Here is an 18,363-nt window from a genome sequence, read left to right as displayed (position 1 = left end):
CATTTTTTTCTTCTTCTTCTGTTATTGTACCGTAATATTGCACGGAGCTCCAGAAAGAGAAAACTCCAAATAAATAAATAACACACCTCCACGAAAAGGTTATTGACAACGAGGATTAAAAGACGCACTTGGCACATTTAAGCGAAGCCGTAGAAACTGCTTTCAGTCATTTAGTGTACATAGCCACCGAGAAGGGGGAAATAGATCCCTAGATTCCATTTAAGCTACTGAGTGAAACACAAGTTGAAAGGGATTTTTTTGAAGGGGGGGGGGGTAGTTCTGTTTCTGTTCATTGCGGGGGGAGGGGAAGAATGGGATTTTTTATTTTTTTTTTGCTGCAATCCGAGCGGAGCAGTGCAAGAGTAGCATAAGGCAGGAATGAAGAAGACAGGGTCGAGCGAAGCAGCGATTAAATTCGGGGAAGGGGAGACGTTTTGCAAAAAAAAAAAAAAAAGAAGGCGCGCACACTCAGGAGAAAAAAATCATTTCCTATGTAATTTGGTGCGGTTGCAGGACTCAATGTCAGATCAACTGCGAATATTTTTTTTTCTTTTCTAAATCGTTTCCAAAATCCGGACCGCCACTAGATGGCAGCATCTTCTCGCTTGGTTCTTACAGCTGTGATCTAAGGCTAAGCAACCGTCCGGAATTTTTGCAGACCAAATAGCCTACTTAGAGATCATGCGTTACCCACGCTTGTTTATTGCAACTTATATGAATTGCTTAACATCTTTTAGCTACCCTCCGTTGCGCGGCTTAGCAGCGCCTCCCAATTTCACTTTCGGTATTACAGCGACTCCTTTTACCCCCTCCCGCCCCTCTTCTCCAAACCCCCAGCAACGACAAACAACAAGCAAAACGCTCTCGCTCTGAGTCGCTTCTCTAAAACGGGTTTCCAGCTTTATATACCCTTCTAAAAATAGCCTCCCGCTCCCAGGGCCAATCAGGACGGGTCGAATTTCGAATCGGACCAATGGGGTGAGGCGTCACGGAGATGTTCGGTCACGCCAGGAGGAGCCGAGATGCGCCGCGCGCGGCCATTGGGCTAGTCTGACATCATTGGAACGCGGTGTAACGAGTTTGTTGTTATAGATTGGGCAGCATTCAGAGCCCGGCGTAATGGGATCACGAGGTGGCGGAGGGCGGGGGGCCGAGGGAGAGGAGTAAAGTGGGAGGAGCGAAGTGTGGCTTTTCAGCAGAGGGGAGGGGGGGGAAGAGGGAGGGAGTAGAAGGAGGGGGGAGGTGGCGGCCAAAGCAGAGCTTTTGAAAGGGAACTTTTTTCAGCGGGTTACATTTGCAGTCACCTCGGTGTTTGCAAATATTGAGTAGCCTTCTCAGCAACTATCTTCTGGAGAGAGGCGAGCGAGCGAGGCGAGCGAGCGAGCCCCGGGACTGGAAGGCATTCTCAAAACTGCAGCATCGAGGAGACTGCAAAAAAAAAATTAATAATAATAAAAAGCTACAGGAAAAAAAAAGGCGAAAACAACAAAAGCTGACCGGCCAAAAAAAGAGAGAGAACCTTTGATCTATTGCTGTGCAATTAAACTTTGCATGAAACTTTGCTTTTTTTATATATTATTTAATATAATATATATATATATATACGTTTATATATATACAAATATATATAAATATATACATATATTAAAAAGAAAACTTCATCTGAAATTCTGAGCAGGAATTTAATATATATATATATGTATATATATATTTAGCCGTAGATTGCTATTTTTCCCCCTTTTAAGGTACTTTCTGCTGGGTGGCATTTGTTCCCTTATTTTTTTTCCCCTTTGATTTCGGTGGTCTTTGGAGGAGGAGGAAGAGAGATTTTTTTGTGTGTGTGTGTAAATAGCCGGTTGTATTTCTGTCACCATCACCTGCTGTGGCGAATACAGCCGAGAGCCGGAGCCAGAGACTTCCTTCGTGCTGCTCCGCTCTTCCGACCTGCGGAAGAGGGGGAAAAAAGAAAGAAAGATCCCAGCGATCGGACGCTTGTCTTTGCCGAGGGCTCCTGGTTGCAACTTTTTCTTCCCTACCCGTCCCCCCTTTCCCCCCACGAGAGGCATGGATGTACTTCCAATGTGTAGCATCTTTCAGGAACTCCAGATTGTTCACGACACTGGTTACTTCTCCGCTTTGCCATCTCTGGAGGAATACTGGCAACAGGTAAAGGAGGATGGGCTATATGTTTACAACCATGGTTTGGGGGGGGTTGCTTTTTTTCTTTTTTTAAAGCGGGGTGGGGGCATAGCGTAAGCTTCAGAGCTGCTTTTTTTTTTTAAAAAAAATATTTTTAAAAAATTGCCCGGATTAAGGGCAAAAAAAAAATAAAATTCAATTTATTTTAATCTGGTTAAGTTAGCAAGCGAAGGGGATGTGTTATTTTAATTATTTCCCCCCTCTATTTTTTTTTTAAAATGCATGGTGGTTCTTGTCCCCCCTTCTTCTCAGTGGACGTGGCTGTCAGAACTTGTGAGCAGTGGCTGCCTGTGTGTTTGTGTTTGAATGCTTGTTTGCTCGCGCTGTTCGCGGCTCTCACCGATACCAGACTTCACAAACCTCCTTAGAATGAAAAGCTGGATAATCCTAATTTCTACCGTGGAATCGGATCGGATTGCCAAGTTTCTGCCTTTCTCATTTTCCTATCCGGACTCTTGGCAATAAATAAATAAATAAAATAAAATCCCCCCCCCCTCCTCTCTTCTCTATTTCCACCAACCCCCCCCCCCTCTTTATTTTTTGAAGCAAAGCCAATTTGCTATAAGGAGAACTTGTCATCCAAACAGTTCTGTGTTTAGAAATAGTTGCTGTCCGTCCTTCCCCTTCCCTCCCCCCCCCCCAATATCTTCTCGCAAGAATTGGGGGGGTGTTTGACTCTTTCTTTCAGTACTATACTATTTTTATGGCAGGATCGTGTACAGCTTTTTTTTAAAACAACCCCCCCACTGTCCGCAGGATGAGTTGTCAGTCATATGACAATGATTCTCCCCCCCTTCACCACTTCACCTTATGAGTCCTAATAGAGGAAAAACACAGGCATGTTGCCTTTAATGGACAAGTGGGTTTTTTTTCTCAGTGTTTTTTTTATTAGTCCATATCATTGGATTCCAAAGACTGGCAAATGTTTATTTGTTTGCTTGCTTGGAATTTTCCCTCGAATGTGGGAATGAGAATACAGGTTTGCTTGCCTCCATTACTGTAATGATTGCTCTCTCTCTCTCTGTCTAACCCAATTAAATTCATCTGGGTTTCCATTTGTAAGGCTTGAAAACCTGATTTTGGAGCTTGAAATATGAAGCTCTACCAATTTTTTCCGGGGGGCTGGCGATCTACCCCCCCTTCTCTTCCTCCTCCCCCTCCTCTTTAATAAATGGGTCTAACATGGTTTTCTGTGGGTGATTTTGGCTCTTCAAAGCCTCCAGTGTCATTTTAGCGCCCCCCCTCCTCTCAGCTGATTCTCAAAATTATTTGCCCAATAGGGGAATTTTAAATCTATTCCTGAGTGTCAAACCTGTTCTTTCTATACATTTTCTTCAGTGGTCAGTACCTTTGCAAGACATCGGAAGGTTTGATACAATCGTTAAGAGAGGGACCTAAACATATTGTCCAGAGAGAAAATATTTTGCTTTCTGTTCCTCTATATACCCCCTACCCTAATAAGCAGAGATGTTAGCAACAGACAATCTATTCACCTTTCCCTGAGAGCACGTTTCTCAGTTTAATTCAGCTTATGTCCAGATAGGTAATTTTAATTGTCAAGAAAAGGTAGTGTGGAAGTCAACAGGGCACTACAGCCAATTTAAATTGATGCTGAAATGGATGGTGTGTGTGTGGATGTTTGAGTGCAGCATTTTATTCCACTCAATTGTGGAGGAAGGGTTCTTGCTGAAAATCACACAACTCATGCTGGACTGACCATTTTGCCTAGAATCTGATTATTAATAAAATACAACTAGCATGACCACTATGCTGTTCAAAGCCCTGCTGGTGTCTTTTAGTGAGGATTTTTTTTTTTTCAAAACAAAATAAAACTGTCCTGTTGCATGTAGATTTGAACCATGAGCATTCTTGGCAGAGAGTCATAAATTTTAAAAGGAAGTCTGTTTTGGCATTGAGTAAAAGAAACAAGGGAATGACTCATAACCAAGCCATTCTTGGCCAGCAGATAAAGTTCCCCTTCCTTGTTGGAATCAGCATTAGTTTTCAAAGTTTTCCATGCTTTTCCCTGTCGTCTCTTTCTTTCACTGTACTTTTAGAAATCTGGGGATTTTGCTGATGATGTTCCTACTGTCTCTGCAATAAACTCCTCACTTTACAACTGGCTCATGCCTGTATACTTGGACATTCTTTCAGTGGCTCCCTGAGTTCTCGTGTGCAGGAAATGTCGTAGCTTAGAAGATGTCAAAATCAGCCACAACCCATACTTAAATTTAGAGTGCAAACCATAATTTTTGTCCACTTGATGGAAGTTCAGTTGACTTTAAAAAAAAACTCAACTCAACGTCACTTAATAAAATAACCTAAATAAAATTTGGAGAAGGTAGCATTGCCTTTAAAGCTAACCCCACTGAAATCTTTCTACGGGATGCCTGCTTAGTTAACTCATAAGGGAAATGTCTAAAGAATGTAGCTGGGTTACTATTTTTGACTCTGCATTCTTGACAAGTTCATGAGAATTACACTGTTTTCTTGGAACATTCATCAGTTTAAACTAGAATGGCCTTTAACGTTAAACCCACCCTAGCAACCAGAAATAAACTACCCCCTCTTTGAATATGCATGGCTTCCTGCTAAATTTTTCAGAATGTTCTTAGAAGTGAATGATTTTTTAAATGTCTGTTTATGTATTTTTAATTCTGTAGACTTGCTTAGAGCTGGAGCGATACCTTCAGAGTGAGCCCTGCTACGTGTCTGCCTCTGAGATAAAATTTGACAGTCAGGAAGATCTGTGGACCAAAATTATTTTGGCACGAGAGAAAAAGGAGGAATCTGAACTAAAGACAGCAAGTGCTCCAAAGGAGGACAATCTTCACAATCAGACTTTAGAGACTAACAGTTTGAATTCCGATATCAGTAGTGAATCTTCAGATAGTTCCGAGGAACTTTCTCCTACAACAAAATTTACCTCGGATATCATAAATGATGTCTTAAACTTGGCCAGTGCTGGAAACTTGAATTCATCTATCACTTCTACTCCTCCTTCTTCCCCCGAGCTGGGCAAGGAGCCATCTTCCCAACCATGGAATTGTGCCCCCAGTGAATTGCATTCGCCTGGCAAAATCCGTACTGGTACTGGTGGAAAGACTGTGGAAAAGGGTACCCTGGTCAGTGGTGATGCCTCTCCGGATGGGAGGAGGCGAGTCCATCGCTGTCACTTCAATGGGTGCCGGAAGGTTTATACCAAAAGTTCACACCTGAAAGCACATCAGCGTACCCATACAGGTGAGTATTCATGTGGCCTCTTGGACTGATGAACCCGCCTTGCCCCCTGTGCTGGGTCTGTTGACCTTAAAATAATCTCTCATAAATGAGACGGTATCCAGTTGCATCATGCATGATTTCCATAATTCATGGTTTCATGACTCTTGGCCAGGAAAGGCCTAGACCAGGAACTGAATGCATGGTGCAGCTGCATGAATTCCCTGTAGAACGCCTCCTTAGAAATGTTGCAACATCCCGTTGTGGAGAAAGGCAGGAGATGAGTGTAAGAAGGGAACTTCATTTGTTCCCAGTTCCTATTTCCTTTGCAGTCCATTTCCTCTTAATATATTTTCGGTGTCTTACACCTTCAAAATGTGGTTTTCTAGTGGTTGTTTCAATCCACTTGGACTTTCCACAGTCTACTCCGGCTGTTTACTGGTTCATACTTTATGGTGTAACCATTCTCTCTCTTATCCTCTTGCTTTTCGTGGTCAGCACGCACCAAAATATTATAAAGAAGGATCTCATGGTCACAGTTTCCCCAAAACACCAGCCTTCAGCTTCCAAACGGCCTCTAGCAGATAACGCTAAAGAAGACTTCTCAGTGTCATAACCTTGTTAAATTTCTGGAGCAAGAACTCCAGGCCATTAGATAATGTAATACCAGCTAAAGTTTCCCAGAATGCAAATCCTCACTTCCTCATTCTTTTTCCATAAGCCTGTTGCAAATTTGTATCTAAACTAGGTGGTTCATTTATTGGTTTGTGCATGGCTGGTTTCTATTGGCTAAATTACCCCCTGCCTGAGAAGTTGAACAATTACTTCATCTATTGTCAGAGGGGAGGAAAATATTTAGATAAATCTAAAATTAGACAACGAAACAGAACTCTAGGGAATTTCTTGGTAAAGAAGAATCTAAAACATCTTAAAATGGATTGTTGTGCAGATCATCTTAAACTTTCATATGGTTAGTAGGTTGTGTGACCCAAAACAATTCTGCTTTACTCAGTAAACCTTAATTAAGTGCTTGCTTAATTCTGGTTCACTTGTGGTTATTTGTGCTGCAGATTAACTTTCCGCATGCATCATTTACAAAGTACATGATTTACTCCTTGAACGATTACAATTGATTTATGATCATATGATTGTGGTGCATTTCCATTCATGATAAACCTACAGAGTTTTATCCTGGTGAAAACTCAAATGTCAAAATACATTCCTGTTCCCTAGAGCATCTTGAAAAGATGTGAAGTGGAATCAGAGCTTGTATAAATTTTTTATATTGTAAGAAGCTGCCATGGTTGCTTTCGACCATAAATATTCTTCTGCCTTTAATGACTTTGTGGTTAGATGCACCAAATCACTTATAAATGTACACAGCAAAATGTACTCACATCTTGAGACAAGCTAAAAGGGTTCCTCCTCATAAATGCTGTTTTCACATCTTAAAGGGAGAGAACTCTTCTACTTCACCAATTAACCCTTGGGTAAACAAAGTTTGGGGGAAGGATTATTGACTTCTATAGCCATTGTGTTATAAAATTGAAAGTAAATACGTGTGGTAGTTGTCAGGAAAGGAGGAACCAACATTTACCCAGAACTTGTAACTAAAATATGGGGGGGGGGGGGATCTGGAATCCTGTCACTTTAGTGTTAATGTTAAACTCCTTGTGCTACTGATTTTATTCCTTTCTTTTTTTCTTCGTCACCCACCATTTGGCCCATATAATAAAGCTTCTGCAGAGCTTACTGGATAGAGTTTAGAGAGAGAAGCAAAACAATGCAGGAAATGCAACTTGTAAGGTAGAGTTTAGTTTAGGTTCAGTGGTAAGGAATTGTTCCGAATGAAGATGGAAAGAAATGGTTTGAAACCAACGCAGAATAGATAAAATGTATTTGCTTTTTAGATTTATTAGCCATCTCAGTCCAGTGGACTCTCAAGATATGGCTTTATACTTCCATTGATATATTTTTTAATTAGAAACAAAGAAAGTATTTGTAAAACTTGAGAATGTAAAAACAATTCTCAATTGAAGCAAGATACATGGTGAGTTTTCAGTCCCTTTTTAAAATTATTTTGTAATCATTTTCAGAATCAGAGGATTCCAGAAAGTTTAGATTACTGGGATATTTTTTGTCAGGATGGGATGCTTTACTATTGGAGCAAAACTGTTAGAAGCCTTCTCCCCCCCCCCCAAAAAAAAAAAAAAATCCATCTGCATTCTTACAGTAACTAGTGAACCATACAATGAGCAACTTTGTTTCCTATATTTCTTTTCTTTATTTTTTAAAAAAATTCTCAGTGAGTCAACATTCCTCTTTGGAGGAGGAATAGTGTATGTACTCTGTGTAACTGAATAATGATCAGTATAAATGGTTTTATGTTGTTGCTTTTGTTTTGCAGGAGAAAAGCCTTACAGATGCTCGTGGGAAGGATGTGAGTGGCGTTTTGCAAGGAGTGATGAGCTAACCAGACATTTCAGAAAGCACACGGGTGCAAAACCTTTTAAGTGTAATCACTGTGACAGGTATGTGGATGGAATTTTGTTCTGTATCGTTTTGTTAGAAAGCAGAAAATTTCAGGCAACTCTGGTGATGACAATGGTGTAATTTTTATCTTAAATATAAAAAAAAGGGTCTCTTTTATATTCAGCCAAAAAAAAAAATTGAACGCTTTTCTTGGGTAGCTCTATTCCTATAATTGCCCCCTTGCATATTGAAAGAAATATGCAAAATGTTTGATGGAAAAACATCCCAAAGTTGAATTGTCCTGTTTTAACCTTACCAGAAACGTTCCAATCCTGTTCCAACTTTCCTGGAAGCGTTCCCGCTTCGCAATGCAGTTTGGAACGCTTGTATTTGAAGTAATTTCTGGATAGCTTCTGGATTAATGAAACAGCAAATGTCTAACTGGTCAAAAAACCAGGATGGATTTGATTTAAATCATAATTTTTAAAGAGCAATTATCATCTCTGCCCCCCAGCAGCAGCTCCTCCTCTGACCCGCTGTTGACAGTCCCAATATTGCAGAATATACAGCCTCCTGCTATATAACTAAGCTCCGTTTCATGCTGAATTAACCAAATTATTAACGTATCTTAAAAAGAAAACTATCTTTATAGACAGATTTTTATTCCAAAAGCATTTGATTAAAATAAATTTAATAACAATTGAAAAAAAAAATCTGATTTAAATCCAAAAACATTTGATTTAGTTTTTTAAAAATCCACTTTTTATTTTCTTTCTTTTTTTTTAATCATCAAATTTTATCTACCTTGTCAAGAAAGCAGTAAGATAAATCGATAGGAAGCGTCTGTGGGATTTCTAGAGGAGAGATTAAATTATTCATGGAATTGTTAAGTCACATTATGAATGTTGCCATTCCGTTGAGTTAGATGGACCCTATGACATGGAGCGCTTGAAAAAGAAAAGTTCAGTTTTTTGCCACTGGTTGTCTTTTTACACACAGTGCCATAGGTGGAGATGTAGAGAACCTGTAGTCTTCCAAATTGAACTGAACTATTTCTGGTATCATCTCTGGCAAGAGATGGAGATCGCGAGTCAGAAAGGTTATGTAGTAATGACTAACGGTGCTGAATTTGAATAAGTTTAAAGTCGCTGATCGCCTACTGCATTCCTTTTACCACTGGTTGTGGCAGTGTTAACATACTGATTTCAGCTTTTTCTAGTAGTAACAGTGGATATTTATTTGGCTGGTGATTGACAAGATCCCAATTACGGGGCTGAAGTGTCAGCTCCCTTGCAAAACCTTCAGCTACAATGCAGTATCTTACATTCCAGACATGTGGCCTGAGTGATCCTCCCACTGCGCATTAATCTTTCTTAAATCTAAATTCCTATGGAGGTCATGATACCATACCAAGATGTTTCAGGTTCTCATCCAAGGAACTTCTTCAGTTCTGAGACTCGTAGCTTCTTGGATGAGCCGTTGAACACCTTCAAGGAAAAATGAAAGAAAGTCTAGTTGCCTCTAAACCAGTGGTTCCCAACCTCTCTAATGCCGCGACCCCTTAATACAGTTCCTCGTGTTGTGGTGACCCCCAACCATAAGTCAAGCACCAATTCTCTCGAGGGAGCTTTAAGCTGATTGGTAGGAAGGTCAGAGGGACACCCCTACTGTAAACGCCTGATTGGTCGGATTGTAAAAATATGTTCCAAGGTGCCAGAATAAAAGCTTTAGTTCCTAGAACTATGAGAAAACTGTTTTTTTCCCCCCATGGTCTTAGGTGACCTCTGTGAAGTGGTCATTCGACCCCCAAAGGGGTTCCATCCACTCCCAGGTTGAGAACCACTGCTCTAAACCATCATAGTTCTTGATATCCCAATGAACCCTGAGCTAAAGTGTCTTTTCTTTGTTGGCATACAGGTGCTTCTCCAGGTCTGACCATCTGGCTCTTCACATGAAGAGGCATCTCTGAATGATTGGAAGCTTGAATCCTGTGGGCTAAGAGGCATCGAGGTCAAGCCGGCCTTGGATGAAAGGATGCATATTCCAGCCAAAGCATGCCATTTTGCACCCTAACTCAGTGGCCTCCAGGTCCTCTCTTCCTTGGAAAGATTTTAGAGGGCTACTAGATAAGTCATGTAAGAAATGGCTGCAGTGACCATATGGTGCAGGTCTCCAGCCCAGGGGACCAAGCCCTTCCGAATGGCTTCTGACGCCTTCTGCCGTGAGCGAGCTGGGAGTGTTAATGAATGGACAAACTTGTGTGTTATGGAGGATCTACTGGATGACTGGATGCTGAGGCACATTTTTTTAAAGAAAAAAAAAGAAAACATTTGTTCCTTGTTGTTTTCTAACCGTGAGAGAGAAAAAGCTGTCTGAACGTGGGATTTTTTTTTAATTTTTAACTTGGGGAGGGTGGCGCGTGTGAAGACTGTTATGTAAGATGGAAGGATGTGCATCCTTTTGATGGGTGTCAGCACCTTTTCCCCCCTTTCTTTCTTTCTTTCTTTCTTTCTCTTTCTTTCTCTCTCTCTCTCTCTCTCTCTCTCTCTCTCTCTCTTTCTTTCTTTCAGTTTCTGAAGGGGGAGATGGGAAGGAAGGAAGGAAAATCAGAATAGAGAAATGTTGCCGTGGGCCCCTATCCTGTGTGAAAGGAGATTTTGGTGTCTGGTCCAGCTATTAAATGTGCAATGTCTCCCGTAGCTTGTCTGACTTGCTACAGAGCTCATTTGTAATCCATTGTATAAGCTGTGTATTTACAATATAACACAACCTATAACTTTTTTCATTATAATACAAAGGTTATTGCATGGTTCTGGAGAACTAGATGCTTTCCCATTCTGTAATCAGGACTGCCATTTCTCTCTCTCTTTCTCTCTTTCTCTTTCTCTTTCTCTCTCAATTCCGGTTCAAAGCTGCTACATTTCAATTGATTTAATGTTACATAACATACCAAACCCAAATAGTGTTTTTTTTTTCCTTCTTTGAATTATCTTTTGCTTTGTCCAATGGGATGGATAAAACCACTATAGGTTAGAGATGGATATTTAAAAAAAACAAACAAACTCGTGCAGCTGTTTTTCCCATTGCCTCCAACACCTACCTTCCTATCTTTTATTTATGCCTTGAGGTCTAATTTCTGGTTTTCTACATGTTAATGCACTGTTGACCTTAATAATGGTGCCTTATGCAAATTAAACTTCTCTTTTGGGAGGTCTTATACAGGGGTATGAATGATATATGCTTTATTAAGGCTCTCTTTTCACCTGACACTTGTACTGTATCAAATGTACATTATGAAGAGGTGGGAAGACCATCAGCTGGTATTCTGGGTGATCCCCCATATAAACATCTGTACTGAAAATTTCATGGCATAATCCAACAAAGAATGCATCCCTGAGTCCATCTTTTCACAAGGTTGGTCTTGCACAACCTGCCCCTATCCTGCATCCTTTCTTCTTCCCAGTCAAGAAATTAATGGAAAGAAAAAAATCCATCAGTACCTCCCTCCACCAAAAAGATCCTGTATTCAGGATGCTGTGATTTGCTCATGCATTTTTAAAACCGCAGGAGTAACAAGAACAACAAAGATTTATTAAAAGGCACAATGTCCACACCTGTATATGTAGCTTCCCCTTAATTAAAATGGAAAGAAAACAAAAAAAATATTTTAAAAAAGCAAAAAAAAAAAAGTAATTATCAAGTGGGCAGGATATCTATAACATATGTATATATCTATTTGTGTCTATAGTATCTGTAGCTGTGAGTGTGCGTGCATGTATATTTGTGTGTGGGTGTGCGTGTGTGGGTGTGTGTGTCTACATCTATAAAATATATAGATAATATATTATTTTTAAGGATTGTATTGAGTTCTTTGCTGTAAAATGTCATAGCTTGTGAGGAGTCTTCCTCTTTTCCTGCATTTTGTGGAGAAGAAGCAAACAAAAGTAAGCTTATTATTAATATTATTATTATTATTATTACTGTTTGTAAACTTCTTTTAGCGGAGACCTGAAAAGGAGGAGGAACTTCAATCAGTGTGCACAGTTTTTAACAAGAGAAGGCAGTTACTTCCCTATCGATAGGCACTTTTTCACACTCAAAAATTTCTTGGGTGTTCAAACAAAGTGCACTGGAGTCCCTTCGCAGAAACAGGACTTAAATGGTTTCTGTTGGTTTCCTTCCAATTATTGTTATTTTTTTTAATGCAAGACATTTGGCTGCTCTTAAGCAAGAAGAAAATGTCCTTTTAGAAGCTCTAAGAAGGTTAGCTCCTTTCTCCTACGTTCACCCAATAATCCTCCTTTCGCCTTCTGTCTATAGGGTTTGGGTTTTGCTGCCCTCTGCTTCTTCTCTTGATAGTTCATGCTTTCCTTGATGGTGATCAGTGAGCTCTTCATCTCCCCCTAAAAAGGGCATTTAATTGGAATACCAAGGGCTAAGGATGCTTGCTTAGCCGTTTCTGCATCATATGGGAGCAATCCATTGAGGGCTACTTAAAAATGGACACTTTCCGCTAAGGCTAAATAAACGAATCTCAACCTCTTCGTTTCTGTCCTCCTCAGCTTATTGAGAAGATGTAGAGATGTGCTCCTTGATGGTGAATTTATTCCTACGGGTATTTTACCGTTTAGCTGAATTCACAAGGCAGTTTTATGAGATGTTACAAATAGTTGTTCCCCCAAACATTAAGCCCAATGTGTGTTCCAAGCTGCCTTCCACAAGAACGTAGCTTGTTTCTTGCTATTTGGGGCAGCTTTTCCCTCCTCCCTCCCTCCCCCCCAAAAAATGATGGTGAAGATTAATAGTCCTCTAACCATGTTCAAATCCATTATATCAGAGGCTAAGAGATATATAGGCCTACATTTATCTGCATTGTGTTTTGAATTTTTATATGCTAAAAAATGCACTTTTTAATTTTTTTAAAAAATTACCCCAAGAAAACATTTTATTATCTACGGATTACGGAAGTCTAAGAGATGTGTGGCGTTTCATACATGTAGGGCACTTTTTACCGCATTCTTGAGAGATGCCATTTCATAGACAAAACAATACCGTAGATCGGGAAATTCCTATCTGCATGTATGAATTAAAATACTCACCCTTTGATCAAGACATTCTACAAGTTTTTCTGCTCCAGCATTGTACTTGAGAGGGTAAGGTTGCAATGATTTCTGCTTAGCCATAATCATTTGCTATTTTAAAAAAATTCTCTTGCAGTAGAAGTTAGAAATCAGTTTTGTAGTTAAATGAGTACATTTTGTTCAGGTGATAACTGAGCCTCAATCAAGCTGAAAGAAAAAATAATTGCTTGAAATTTCAGAAAAAAAATTTCTATTCGTAAAATTTCTTTTTATGTTTGTTTGTTTTTTTGGTTTATTTTTTGAAAGCACCCTATTATCTAAAGAATCTCTTTGTAAGATTTTTGTAAAAAAATTTGTTTTACAAGATTTTATTTGAAATTGTTTTTTGCAAGATTGTTATATTTCTGTATGAATGTATTTTTTATTGGAATAACATAAAAAGTTCTTATCAGCGTATCTGGTTCTCCTTTGTTTTTCTTTATGTGGAATTGAATTTGTGCAAGAATTTCAGTTCTTTGGGCTTGGTTTACTAGGATAACAATTAAAACGATTTTCTAAATTCATTATAAAGGTTGAAACTACTTAAGCTCCAAACACCATAAACTACAAAGTCAATAGTTTTCAGAGGACTTTAGCCAGAAATCAAGAAAAGGGTTATTCAGCTTTTGATTCTCCGTTCACATCATATATCCAAGAAAAATATACTTCCTAAAATGCCATTGTAATCATGGTTAGTTGGGGAAAAATATTTCAGGAGATGTGTATAACTCATTTCAAATCAGTGGAGTATATATGTTTTGAGTGTATAGGGCAGGGGTGTCAAACTCTAATGCCTACGGATGCAGCCCACAAGGTACTTAGATCTGACATGTGGGATCAAACACAACCCTGATGCGCCCCTCAATTAAAGTTTGACACCCCTGCTATGGGGCCTTCTAAAAAAATGAGGAAACATTGAGGTCTATTTTCAGCATAACGAAGAAATTTTGACCCAGTAATAGACCAAATTTTCACATCAAGATTTAGCTGAGCTGGCTGAGGAATTCTGGGAGTTGAAGTTCACAAGTCTTAAAGTGGCCAAGGTTGGAGACTGCTGATCTACAGCATTTATTTCTTCCCATTGATTCAAATACCAAGACTATATATTTTGGCTTAAATAACATATGCTGGGAGGGGGGGGGAGGAATTCTAGCCCATACATTCTGCATTCCCTTGTCTATTGCTTTTGCTCAACATTAAATCACTTATTGGTATTGGTCAGCGATTAATCACGGTTTGCATCTTGGGGTGGTGTATTCAGGTCCTAGTGCTCATTAGTGAAAATTTGGCTGGAAATAACCTGTTTCTCATACAGCATTGCTGAAATCTGATTTCAGTTATAAAAAGTTAAAAAAGCTCCTGTTACTTGGAGCAGGAGGGTCATTCGGTGGTCCCAGTGATCATTCAGTTTTGGGTAATAATATATAAAATATAACAATTTGAACATTCTATCGACCTTTTTATTATATAATATATCAAAGATCAATTGACTTTATGGAAATATTCTTTTCGTCATAATTGAGAGCAACTAATAGATGTATGTTGTCGTACACACTACACAATATATGTTATATCATTCTTCATCTTGCAGTTGCTGGCCACTAGGGTTTTTTTTCCCCACTGTTAAATCTTAAGAACATGCTTCTGATTTAGAAATACTAATTTGGAAATGAATGGAGAAAAAGAAGGTTTTACAGAATAGATTAATTTAGTCTGTATTAAAGGTAATGAAAAAATATATAGGAATACAAGGAAAACCTGAAAAAAAATTCAGTGTTATGTTCAAGCTGTGTTTGTATGTGTGTGTGTGTGTGAGAGAGAGAGAGAGAGAGAGAGAGAGAAACATTGATTTTGGCTAAGGAGAAGACTGACCCAAAGACATCCAAGTAGCTGCTTCTTTGTTTAAGGGAGGATTTGAACCTGGGTCTCCCTATTCTTAACCCAGCAGTTTTCTTGCTCTTATGTCTATCATATGCAAGACAGTATATTTCATGGTATCGGTAAACTACCACAATCAGTTAGGCAACATATAACATACAATGGAAAATGAGAACAACAACGAAGACACTACTAATACAGAAGATAACCCTATAAGAAACATTTGGTCCTGATTAACAGTACATGGTGTTGCAACGTTTTTCAAAGAAGGCCAGGAAAGAAGTAGTTCTTCAAAATCCACAAAGTAAGGAGTTACAAAGTAAAGGGGTCACCACAGAGAATACCCATAATCTGGTCCAGGTTCACCACATCTCAGCCAGAGTATAGATTCTAAATAGGTTTTATCATGATGCTCCTGACCCAAGATTCAACCTGTGTAATCTAGAACCTAATATAATCTAGTCCAATGCCATATAGGACTTTAGCGGTCATAACTAGAACTTTTAGTTGGGACTGAAAGCCTGCAGGATGTACTACAGTGATTTTAATAATGGTGCTACTAAACTAGCATTAGATTATCCCATCAATATTATCTGCTTAGCTGCAGCATTCAGGCCAACTCTAAGTGCAGCATTTTGGGGCAAAGTGAGTTCTAAAATAGGAAAATAGGAAAGTCATTAATGGATTCACCCTCCAATTGGTTACGGTGGTAAAACTTATATCTGCGGGCACATCTGGAGGGAGTGGGGGCAAAATGCTCTTGTAAGGTAGAAAGAAATTCAGGCCATGGCACGTCATGAATTGAAGTCGAGGCAAACATGGCACGAGCTGTTTCAAACATCTCTGTGCCGCAAAACCCCAAGAAATAGGCACGTTTGCGATCCCCCGATATCTCTGTATATCCATTAGAGATCAAAAAGCAATCAAAGCGGGCTACGTAGGAATCCCAGGTTTCTCCATGAGGGTCAAAAGAAGGAAATGTTAATTGAACTTAATGACGTTTGTGGCAGCAGACGGAATAATATAGTAGTATTTTGAAATCCTCGTCGCCAATGTAATAGTCAGAGGCAGGAGTTGGCAATCAAGTCTTTATTAGAATTCAACACAACAGAAAACAGATGAGAACCAAGCCATAACAAGTGCCGGTGTTTATATACTAACTCCGGCTGAGGTAACAACCAATCGGGTGATAGAGCTTTTCCGCCCTAGCACCTGACGAATAAACTAGCCAATCACAACAACCTGTAATACTAAGCCTTCCTTTGCTTAGTCTCTGGGCAGGACATAATAAAAACATTTTAGCCTTATCCTGAGTCTCAGGAGAAGGGCAAATGAATGAATGAATGAATGAATGAATGAATGAATGAATGAATGAATGAATGAATGAATGAATGAATCTAAGAACATTCAAGGGATTGTAGGTGCTTTTTCAAGAGGCAACTGGAGTTTCTGCTTTTTCTTTGAAGATGTGTCACTTCTCATCCAAGAAGCTTCTCCAGCTCTTGAATAAGCACCTTTTGGATAACCATGACCTGGATGACATTTGAATTCTAGAGTTTTCCAGATGAGAAAAGCAGAAAATGTCAATAACCACAGACCAACAGTGGACAAGGATCCCCATGAATGCAAAGAAAAATAAAGAGGAGGGAGGGAAAAAGGCAGGAAGATGAAATGTAAAAAGGTATAAGAAACTTATGGTCAGATGCGAATTAACTGAAGCTGTAATGACAATCTGGAGACCTTCAATATAGATTGTCCATTATCCTTCTGTTGGATTCCTCACAGTTTAAAACTGTGGGTGCAAACATGAGTATAAGATGCATCACTCATAAGTACAAGTGTTGGTTAGAAATCACATCTTTCTGTGCCATTATAACTTTGAACAGTCACTAAATGAATGTTTTTAAATCAAGGACTACCTTTGTGAGCTTTATATACTTTCAAATATTCAATTTTTAGAGGCAGGGAAAAGTCTGAAATTAGACAATTAACATTGAGGTGGTATCCACAAGTCCTTTCAAGTGGCAGATTGAAATAATCAGAGCATCTGAACTGCTATTTTACTTTGCAATTGAAAAATTGCTCCTAGAAGATAAGAAATGGATCCATTTTGAAAACAGTGTGTTGTTTTTTTACAGACTTGAAGTTTATTAAGAAAGGCTGCGTATTGCTCCAGAGAAGCTGCAAAAACCGTCTGTCAAAAATTGTGCCTATAACCTCATTTAAACACGTATACACAAAAATCTGCTTCAGATACTTTTTTTGGATAACTGAAGGTAGAACAGATCAACATCAGTCATGTCAAAGCTCTGCTTAAATGATGCCGCAGATGCATAATGCATCAGCAAATCTTTATATTTGCTGATTCTAAAATTCTAAAATAGCTTGCTTTCATGTGCGTTTGTGACATGCAGCCATAGGAAAGGGAAATGTACCTGTATGTATATTCAGCCAGTCCAAGAAATGAATCGAAAAATGAAACAAAGGATATGAATGTTAGAATTTAGGCATCTGTTCTTTCAAATCCATTTTTGATTACATCGGACTCTGAGGAGTTTCCAAGGAGACCACCCTTCCTCCTTATTTGTCTTATATGTAATATTCATAAAATAATAATAATACATGACAAAGTAGCAATGATGGTGCATTGGAATATCTGCAAGGAATAATATTTGCCTGCAAGCAAGAACCGGTAGAACAGAAAATGGACAAAGTAATAGAAAATGAAAAGCTAAAATACTCAGGGAGTTTGGAATTCAAATAGGCAAGCACCTGTTACATACAAGTAGTCCTAATTTAGCAACCATTTACACTTATAGCAATGATGAAAAATTAATTTAACATTCAATCCTTACATTTATGATCCTTGCAAATCTGTTAAGAAGAGAGAAACTGATGCAGCCCAATGCACAGTCATGGTTTCTCTTAGCGACCACTTTGCCTAGTTACTGAATGAGGACTAGCCATAATACCCCAGACTTAACAATTGCCAGTAGGAAAGATAAAGTCTAGATAGTGGGGACTTTTTTATTTAATTAGTTGTGTTGCATTTGGTGAGAACAGATTTTATTTTCTTAATTTAAAGGACGAGAACCCATGGATTGAAATTAATCAAGGAGAGAACCAACTTAGAATTAAGGGGGGGGGGAATCATTGACAGCGAGAACCAGTGGGAAGGCTTGTCTTCAGAAGTTGTGGGTGCTCCATTGCAGGAGGCTTTTCAAAAGAGTCTGGAAAGAAACTTTTCTGAAATGGTATACGGCAGTGATGGCGAACCTATGGCATGGGTGCCACAGGTGGCACGCGAAGCCATATCTGCTGGCATATGAGCCATTGCCCTCACTCAGCTTCAATGTGTAAGTGTTTGCCAGGCTCTGGGAGGACGTTTCTGGCTTCCAGAGAGCCTCCAAGGGATGGGAGAGGGTGTTTTTACCCTCCCCTGGCTCCAGGGAAGCCTTTGGAATGTGGTGTGAAA

General features: G+C 39.3%; 1 protein-coding gene across 1 annotated transcript; it reads left to right on the top strand.

The window, feature by feature from the left end:
* The first annotated feature begins 1,714 nt into the window (after positions 1–1,714).
* Positions 1,715–13,427, top strand: KLF6 (KLF transcription factor 6). The gene is made up of 4 exons (XM_070729105.1): positions 1,715–2,166; positions 4,863–5,442; positions 7,826–7,949; positions 9,808–13,427. Exons 1-4 carry the CDS (start codon positions 2,065–2,067, stop codon positions 9,857–9,859), a joined length of 858 nt encoding a protein of 285 aa, XP_070585206.1. The 5' UTR covers positions 1,715–2,064; the 3' UTR covers positions 9,860–13,427.
* Positions 13,428–18,363: the final 4,936 nt, after the last annotated feature.

Source organism: Erythrolamprus reginae, chromosome Z (assembly GCF_031021105.1).
Source record: "Erythrolamprus reginae isolate rEryReg1 chromosome Z, rEryReg1.hap1, whole genome shotgun sequence".
Classification (NCBI taxonomy): Eukaryota; Metazoa; Chordata; class Lepidosauria; order Squamata; family Dipsadidae; genus Erythrolamprus; species Erythrolamprus reginae.
This window is presented reverse-complemented; position numbering and strand designations above follow the sequence as displayed.

Bases quoted from the DNA above. Each gene is read 5' to 3' on its own strand.
- KLF6 (XM_070729105.1), top strand. From the start codon at position 2,065: ATGGATGTACTTCCAATGTGTAGCATCTTTCAGGAACTCCAGATTGTT. The intron at 2,167-4,862 runs GTAAAGGAGGAT...TTAATTCTGTAG, and splicing joins TGGAGGAATACTGGCAACAG to ACTTGCTTAGAGCTGGAGCG. The intron at 5,443-7,825 runs GTGAGTATTCAT...TTTGTTTTGCAG, and splicing joins ACATCAGCGTACCCATACAG to GAGAAAAGCCTTACAGATGC.